Source organism: Nicotiana sylvestris, chromosome 1, assembly GCF_000393655.2.
Source record: "Nicotiana sylvestris chromosome 1, ASM39365v2, whole genome shotgun sequence".
In the NCBI taxonomy this organism is placed as follows: domain Eukaryota; kingdom Viridiplantae; phylum Streptophyta; class Magnoliopsida; order Solanales; family Solanaceae; genus Nicotiana; species Nicotiana sylvestris.
Genome location: NC_091057.1, coordinates 165,944,507 through 165,954,228, shown reverse-complemented (window position 1 = coordinate 165,954,228; position 9,722 = coordinate 165,944,507). Strand labels below are relative to the sequence as shown.

At 34.8% G+C, this 9,722-nt stretch overlaps 1 protein-coding gene across 1 annotated transcript; it reads left to right on the top strand.

Annotated features, from left to right (window-relative positions):
• Positions 1 to 385: 385 nt before the first annotated feature.
• On the top strand, positions 386 to 1,438 carry LOC104245198 (probable calcium-binding protein CML18). The gene has a single exon (XM_009800770.2). The coding sequence runs from the start codon at positions 571 to 573 to the stop codon at positions 1,177 to 1,179; it is 609 nt and encodes a 202-aa protein (XP_009799072.1). The 5' UTR covers positions 386 to 570; the 3' UTR covers positions 1,180 to 1,438.
• Positions 1,439 to 9,722: the final 8,284 nt, after the last annotated feature.

Sequence of the window (9,722 nt, the reverse complement as noted above, 5' to 3'; positions counted from 1 at the left end):
TAATCTTTATGTTTTACATGCATTTAGAACCTTTGCTCGTAATGTATATGTTATTAAAGTTTCGGCCCCTGTTGTTGAGACTCACTGAATACAATGGATGGTACTGACGTTCTCTTTTGGGAACCTACATTGGTCTGCGGTACAACGCAAGAACCAAATTTGCAGGCGAACAGATTACGAGTTAGGACTTCCTTCTCTTCCAGTGCTATTGGTAAGCTCCGCCTTATTCAGAAAATGGATCGTGACATTTCTTCTGCCGCTTCTTTTTAACTTGGAAAAGCTTCACAATTTTTCACTTCAATAGAAAAAAAGAAATCTAAGTACTTGGAAAATGCAGGTTAATTTCTGTAGGACCAGATGAGGGCTATAGCATGATTAGAAAGTGACAAATGATTGAGTTTCTTTTCCCAAATTCCACGCCACATGTAATGTCACATGATGCACTCTCCCATTCATTTGTACTTACTAATTCTACTTCTTGACTATTGTCAATAATTCAACTACCACTATTTTTCAGTCTTTTACTCTTATCTTTCTCCTTTTTTCCAAGATCCTAGTTAAAAGATCACTATGGATTCTTTCAGAATATGGTTCAAGTCTTTGAATAACACTGCTGGCAAGTTTCTTGGACAATTTAAGTACTGGAAAAAAGGGAAAAAGAAACCAAAGAGAATGGTTTCTGATTTCAGTTGGTTATCAGGTTTTGCAGCTATGGAAATCTCTAGTCAACTTAAATTAGTCTTTAAATTCATAGATGCTAATGGAGATGGGAAGATATCTCCATTGGAGTTAACTGAAATTTTGTTGAGTCTTGGACATGAAGAATTGAAAGATGCTGAGGAATTAGCTGAAGTTATGGTAAAAGAAATGGATTGTGATGGGGATGGATTTGTGGATTTAGATGAGTTCATGAGTATTATGGGGGTGGAAAATGATCAAGTTTTTGGTGATTCTACTAAGGATTTCGATGAGCTTAAGGAAGCTTTTCTTGTATTTGATGCTGATAAAAATGGAGTTATATCAGCTAAAGAGTTGAGGAGAGTCCTAATTAGTCTTGGTTGTGTAAATTGTAGTGTTAAAGAGTGTCGTAGAATGATTAAAGGGGTTGATAAAGATGGTGATGGATTTGTAAATTTTGATGAGTTTAAAGAGATGATGGGTGCTGGTTGCAATCTTTAGTATAGTAAGCCCTTAATCTTTATCTTATTCTATTTTTGTATATTTGGGATTTGAAAGGGAGCTTAGCACAAGTTAAGAGTTGTCTCTGTGTGATTCAAGCTAGGGAAACAAAATGTAAGAGCGCATGTAATTAACCCAATATGGTTTGGCCCTTCCATGAACTTTGCCCGTACTGAGATTTTAGTGCATTAAGTGGTTCTTCCTTGTTATTGTCAGGGATTTCTTTGAAATTAGTGACAGTTAATTTTGTGGACTTTAGTACTTTGGTTGTTGGATTATGTACTGTTCAGAGTTTGAGCATTTTTCTGTATGGCCGGGCATACATCGGGTATAATCAAAAGTCCGATCCGAAAAATGTTTATTGGGGTATCGATATTGGATTATTGGGTTAACGATTCAGTAATAGTTTAGTATTTTTTACTATTGGGTTATCGATTCGGACCTCGATTTGCCCAATTTCTTAACGGGTTAGCCGATAACCCAATAAGATTTAATAAAATTATAATTTTACCTTTAAGTATATAAATACATCTAGGGCTTCATTCTCTCTTTCTCTCCCAATTTTTTACAGCCGCATTCAAGATTGAAGTTTCATAGTTCACTTTTCAGACTCTGATTCAATTCTTCATCAGTTCTTCTTCAAAATTCAATTTTTTGGCATAAAACAAAAAAAATTGTTATTTATGTCCCTGTTAACTGCTATTTCCAGTGAATTGGAGATGAAATATTTGTGAAGTTGTAGTATCAATTTTGGAGATTGCACAGGTCTTGAATTTGTCAAAATGAAGCATGCTTCAAATATTAATTGTGGCTACAACGCAAAAATGAGTAGTATATTATATGTGTATTTTTCTCTTTTTTTGCTTAACTCTAGATTAAGTTATATCTTATCAGGTAAATCGATAATCGAATCGATAATGATCGATAACCGATTAACCGATAACCGTTAATCGATATCTTATCGATTTATCATATTTATAAATCGAAACCAATATGTTAAACCGATAATATTCACAACCGACCAAACCGATGCCCACCCCTATTTTTCTATACAGGTTTTAGGTAGGATTTTCAATACTGTTCAGGCTTGTGGTTTTCTCATCATATTATTAAGCTTGACTCTTTCGTTGACTCCAACAATTTCAGAGATCAGAGTCAAGATCTGAAGATAAAGTATGTACGTACAAGTATACCTAATACAAACACAGCCATTTATTAGCTGCCTTGTCACGTGACACGTGTCAATTGTTATATCCTTTGAAATGATTAAAAAAATATCAAAATTGTTTACTCTTGTCGCAAGTTCTTGACCTAAATGGATTTCCTTTTTCTTTGTTTGGGTCTTTCAAATATCCAAAAAGAGAACATTTCACAATTTAAACTCTGTCAAATAGCATAAAATATTGGTACAAATTACACTAGGTAAATGCTTATTAGCATTTGGTGTTTATCAAATTAAGTATTTTAACATTAAGATTTAAAAGTTAATATTAAAATCATGTCACATAAATACGTGTATAAAAAATATATATCATGTATTCATTTATTTGGTGCAATCAGGTGCGATATCAAGAATGTTATTGCTTTTGTTTGGACGTTTCACAAATAGTGCAAGTTCCATTTTCACCAGTGACTCTTCAATTTCCTCTTCTTTTCCTCCTACTGGTTAACTTATTTATTTATAGCGGTCAGAAAATAAACGCAGACAAGATTACCTTGATCTGATTAAATAAGAGAAGAAGTCACTATTCTGTTTATCAGAAATGTGATTAAATCTGAAAAACTCCTATTTTCATCAAACGAAATGTTTATGATTGAGGCGAATTGTAGCGTTGGTGTTCAACTGAACCACATTTTTTTGACATGAGGAATAAATACGTATGTGAAAAGTTCTTAAAATGTTAACAAATGTATGAAAATTGGGATCATTACACAATTAGCTTCACCTAGCAGAGGAAGGCTTTTATGGGCCATTACTTGTTTATTTGGTTTTGGGCTGGATTCGTTCGTTAAGAATAACGTACTACTATTATTTCTTTTTTCTTTCTCTTTCTCTCTTTTTACTGCAACGTAATATTTGTTAGAACATTGGTTCAATTATCATTTTATTGAAAGATGATAGTGAAGGAAAATATGAAAGGAGATGAAATGATGATTTTGCAAACATTTCCCCAGTATTCATATCCTCTATACGTGCTGTTATTTTTCATATTAGAAGCTTCTATAATAGTCCATATAGGTAAGAGCCAACCAGGTTACGACTATCATCCTGGCTTGAACATAACGATTTGAGTTGTGGTTTCTAAATCACAGCTATTCCGGCGAGCAAATTAAGAAGAAAAAAAAAGGTAAAATTATCTAAGCGTGCATATTAGTTAGCTAAAGTTTGTTGTATAGTGTAGCTTGGCAAAATAGTCATGCCACAGCGGGGCAAGTGCACAGATAGTCATTCTCAAGGATGCTATTTAGAGATTAGCCAATACTTATTTTGTCATGAAATTTTAAAATAATATTTTTTTACTTTACGACAATTCAAAATACTTTTGTCCCAAAAATTTTAACTGAAAAACTAAAATTCAGGACGCAATGGCTAATTCCTAAAGGGATTGTTACACAAATAGCCTACCAGATTGCCACAACCCGGAATTTCTACCTTCGGGACCGTGATGGTGCTTAACATTTCACTTGCTAGGCAAGACAACGTTAGAGAGTTCACAAATCAACTTCAACAAATTTTGATAATAGAATTTAATTAAGCCAAACAGAAGCTAAACAGAGTTGCGGAATATTATATAACCCAAAGTAACTGAAACAATTAGGATCTGGAGTCACAACTCACGAGCTACTACAATTTATTACATACAAAGTCTGAAAGATAATACACTATTCTGGAAAAAAGAAACAGTAAAGTAACAAGTCTAGGAAGAGACTCCAGGGTCTGCGGATGCCAGCAGATCTACCTTAGTCTCCTATCGATCAAGTCCAACTGCTAAACTCGAGGTCAACTCAGTCCAGTATCAAAATCTGCACAGAAAGTGCAGAGTACAATATCAGTACAACCGACTCCATGTACTGGTAAGTGTCGAGCCTAACCTCGGCGAAACAGTGACGAGGCTAGGACAAGAAACATACATAAACATGTGCAGTCAAAAAATATAAGAGCACAATAACAGCTAATAGAAGCTAAACATATATAACGGGAGGGGAAACATGCTGAGAGGGATTACAAGATAAAGAATCACATCTGTAGAGAAATTTAAACAGCTAGTACACCTTGAACCAGTAACAACAAGTAAGTACAGTAACAAAAAAATGCATGACATCATCCTTCGTGCTTTTACTCTCAATCTCACCATATAAATCAAATAAGAATGGCACGACATCACCCTTCGTACTTTTACTCTCATCCTCACCATATAAATCAAATAAGAATGACACGACATCACCCTTCGTGCTTTTACTCTCATCCTCACCATATAAACCAAATAAGAATGACACGACATCACCCTTCGTGCATTAACACTCTCCCTCACCAAAACAAAGAACAATAATAATATGGAGATAGAAATGATAACAACAAGTCTTACTTCAATAATTACTTCCACAATATCAGCTTCGACCCTGAGTCAATACTCAATTATTACCAAAATCCGTACATAAGATAAGAACAATCAACATAACAATAAACTAGTCTAAGCATGGATAATATGATCACGGAAAGCTAAACTTTTATGAATAAGACTCACTAGCATATTTATGACTCAACAACAACGCATAGGTACTCGTCACCTCACCTATACGTTGTACTCAACATTCAAACACGTAGCAAATAGGCAAATAAGACCTAATCCCTCAAGCCAAGGTTAACCACAATATTTACCTCGCTCCGCGGGCCACTCGATACTCAATTACCATTTTTCCTCTAGTATCCACATCCGAACCACTCGTATCTAGCCACAATTAACTCAATAACATTAATTATTACTAAAGGAATCAACTGCAATGCATGAATTTAGATTTCTCAAATCGACTCTGGGCCTGCTTGGTCAAAACCCGAGGTTCGTATCAAAATCTATTTACCCATTCAACCCCGAGCCCGGATATACATTTGATTTTGGAATCCGACTTCAAATCGAGGTCTAAATTCCACTTTGCAAAAATCCTCAATTCTTCCTAAATCCCTAGTTTTCTACCATGGAAGATCTAATGTTAGGGCTAGGAATTCAATGGGCGATGTTAGAAATGGAAGAAAATGAGTTAAAGAGTACAAACCTATGATTTGGTGTTGATTTCTCCCTTCAAAATCGCTCTTAGGTTGAGTTCTAATGAAAGAGTTTTGAAATTTTTGAGAAAATCCCGTTCTGGCCTGTTTTTAAATCACTGGCCAGGCCTTCTTCGCGTTCGCGAAGGCCCTGTCGTGATCGCGAAAGGCACCAGCCCAAAGGCCTACACGTTCGTGATGGTTTATCCTCCTTGGCCACCGCGCTCGCGATGAACAAACCCATCCCCGACCCAGCTTATACTTCGCGTTCGCGAGAGTAGCTTCGCGAACGCGAAGAAGGAAACTAGAAACACTCATGCAGCAAAACACACTAGATTTCAAAGTCTAAAACATCCCGTAGCCTATCCGAAACTCACCCGAGCCCTCGGGGCTCCAAACCAAACATGCACACAAGTCCTAAAATATCATACGAACTTGCTCGCGCGATCCAATCGCCAAAATAACACCTATAACTACGAATTTAGCACCAAATTGAATGAAATTTTCAAGAAAGTTTTAAAACCTCTATTTTCACAACTGGACGTCCGAATCACGTCAAACTAACTCCGTTCCTCACCAAATTTTACAGACAAGTTTTAAATATCATAATGAACCTGTACCGGGCTCCGAAACCAAAATACGGACCCGATACTAACAAGATCAAACATTAACCAAATTCTTAAAACTATTAGATTTTCAGTTTTTTAATTTCATCAAAAATTCATTTCTCGAGTTAGGGACCTCAGAATTTGATTCCGGGCATATGCCCAGGTCTCATATTTTGATACGGACCCACCGGAACTGTCAAAATACGAGTCCGGGTTCGTTTACTCAAAAATTGACCGAAGTCAACTAAATCAACTTTTAAAGACAAAAATTATTATTTTCATCAACTTTCAACATAAAAGCTTTCCGGAAACATGCCCGGATTGCGCACGTAAATTAAGAAGGGTAAAAATGAGATTTTATAGGCCTCGAAATACAGAATCGAGTTCTAAAACATAAGATGACCTTTTGGGTCATCACACAGATTCAATATTTACTTTTTCTAGCTGGTATACATAGATTACATTGTTATACAAAGTTATGCATATATTATATGAACTATATATACATTATATATCCGTCGGATATTTTTAGTTTAAGAAATTAGTTGGGCGGCTATTTGAGTTAATTCTTCATTCCTAAATAACAGCCCTTTATAGTTATAGTTATAGTGGCTACCTGGTGTCATTTCGACTGCCACAGCCCATTGTATTGTTACAGCCCAAAACAATTTTTCTCTTTGACGGCCTCCAACCGTCCAACATTGCACACTGAATCTCTCCTTACTTTTCAACAAGTTTTTAGCCTTAATAATGTAAACTGCAACAAAGACCAACATAGTCAGTTTGAATATCTATCTTTATAATCCAGATTGCAGCCTTCAAGTATAAAATCACCAGTCCTTTGTGTTATGTTTCAACATTTATTTGGTTGAACGCTGGGACATGGTGTATATTAAAATGGAATTCATAAATGGAGTTTAATTTATCTTTGCGCATAATGGAATTTGTTGTATGAGATTAACATATATCAAAAGAAATACATGGTTGTGATTCTCTCGTTGACAATATACAGAGAAAATAAAAAAGGAAGCCGATTCATACCAACCAAATGCATAGTGTATCTTTCGACTTGAACTTTTTTGCAAGGCCTATCGTTCTGTTAGTTGTCTCACGAATTCCAGAAATCAAGCGATTAGGAACAACAACGGGTTCTTATATAAATGACACTTACGAAATGAAGACACGCTCCGACCTCCGTAAGAGATAATGGATAACAGTTACGAAACGGAGACAAACTCAAAATAAAATAAAATAAAGAAGAAATCTTGAAAGAGTTCAAATAGAAATTTTGATTTCTTTTCAATATTTATGTACAAAATTGCTCAGTATACGGATAAGAGCAAAGCAGATTTGTAGTAGGGCTTTATAACCGTATTTTCTTGACCATTCACAGATCACAGCGCCTCTACGTATATACAAAAATAAGTAGAAAAATAAATATGATCATTCGCCTAAATGAGCAAAATCAAGCTGATCCCAATGACTGGAACTGGAGCCTCACGAAGGATATAGCAGTTTTGTGGTTGAATATTATCAGTCGATCAAGCATACGTGAGTCACATAATGTGACTCTAATGATAACATGCTAAGTTTTCCAGATGCAATATAGAGGGCTGTTGAACTTTTTGCAGTAAATCAAACCATAGTTTTTCTAACTCCAAGTTTACCCCATCAAGGTTTTTATTTTATTTTTCCCATAATTTCGAAAATGAACACTTGAATGGTCTTCAAAAGTAAGTAAATATATCTGAAACATATAAATGTGATTAATTAATCTGAAAAATTGTCGAATATACAACCTAACTACCATTAAGAATTTAGTCTTTGGACCAAAAACAAGCAAGAAGTGGAATACCACAATTCCACAAAGATAGTTATGAATAATACAGGCAAATGATAGGAATTAAACTAAACATGATTTGGAATAGAAAGATTTTAATCATTTTTATTTGTTTGAAACAAGAAGAAAAGAGAGGTAATATCCATAGCTAGCTATATATTAATCCGAATTGATATGCATCTAAGAATTTAAATAATTTGCAGTGGCAATCTATAAGTTCTTTTTACAGGGTTAGTGTAGTTTAACTAATTATAACTGCTTGGTCGTCATTTTTAGCACGTTGTCAATTATTACTTTTATAGAGATTTACCTATATTGTTAGACTTATGCTAAAAAGATAATTGCACGTAATTTTCATAGTAATCACGTTGGAATAATGACGCGTATAAAACAAATAACCAGCTACTAAACATGTTAAAATTCAAAGTCTAAAACCATTCTTGAATTTTTAAAACTATCAACTTACCTGTAGTCATCTGTAGGTTGATCATTCCTTCTCAAGCAGTGCTTATTTACTTCTAGCTGCTGGACAACGTACTATTTTTGAAAGATTTCTATACGGATGACTCAAAGATCAGTACTAAGTTAAATCTTCATCGTAGAAGCTTAAGAAAAATTCTATGATATTTTGATGGAAAAAAAACACAAAGTAAAAAAAAAAAAAAAAAAAAACCGAAATGGAAACATAGTATTAGCTTCAGATGTGGAGAGTAGTACTAAAAGGAGAGATGGGATTGAGCAGTGGCAAATACAACATTAACGGGTTTTCAGGTTCGGCAAATACACACACAGTCTAGTATAAACTAGTATAGATATCACAATGACACAATCTACTTCTAAATTATGAATCGAAGAAATAGAGCCGGTCAAGGTAGATTTTCATGGGCGAATATAGTGTGGCTTTGGATTAGAACCCTCTATATATATGTTAAAAAACTCACCAAATAAGTACAAGTAGCTGGGGAGTAACATATTGTGAATTCACTAAATTAGACAAAATGAGATAAAAAATTTAAAATCTGAACCCATAAAATTCAATGGTGTGGAGTTAAAGCAAGGAGAAGAGAAGTTGTGCGCTAGTTGTTGTGGGTAAAGGCTTAGTATGGAAGTGAAAGTGTTAGTTGCCTCGAAAAGGAGCTAAGTTCAGAAAAGTGCACGTGTAACTCCCCACTACCCAATGTTCATGTCTGCCTAGCTAAGCTACTCCTCCTGCTCTGCTCACTTCATAGTATTAACCCTAAATATTGTACTCACTTCAGTCAAAAAGCAAAACTCGAAGAATACTAAATGTGCCCATACGTCTCTGCCTAATTCATCACTCGTGCCCATTTTTCTGCATGTTCTCTCATTCTTTTGTCTATTTTCCCCTACTTTCTTTCTTTCTGCCTTCCTACCTACACTTTTCCTTTTTTCTCTTTAACATCACCACTGCGAGCAACTGATGGTATAATGGCGCCGCTTCTGCTAATAATGATGCTGCCTCCTCTCCCCATAAAGTTCCTCCATAATTAGAAGAAACTATGAAACCAGATAATGAACCCTTTGAAGAAATATTGAAACGTTGAACCTGAACTATATTCTGTAACTAAAATATAGAATTCTAAAGAAAGTAAAACGGAGTGAAAGACTGATTATCTTCTATGAGGAAAAGAAAGTAAGAGATGAGAGAAGAGACAGTTCATGTCATGCACTCTTTTGTTAACATCTTTAATTTCTACCATTCACATAAAATAAAAACAAAAATGAGAAAGAAAAGAACCCACAATGAATTCTTGAAATTTTACATACCTCACTAATAATCAAAAAGTAAAGACCACTACTAAACAGATTAAAA

Coding starts and splice junctions, on each gene's coding strand:
- LOC104245198 (XM_009800770.2), top strand. CDS start 571: ATGGATTCTTTCAGAATATGGTTCAAGTCTTTGAATAACACTGCTGGC.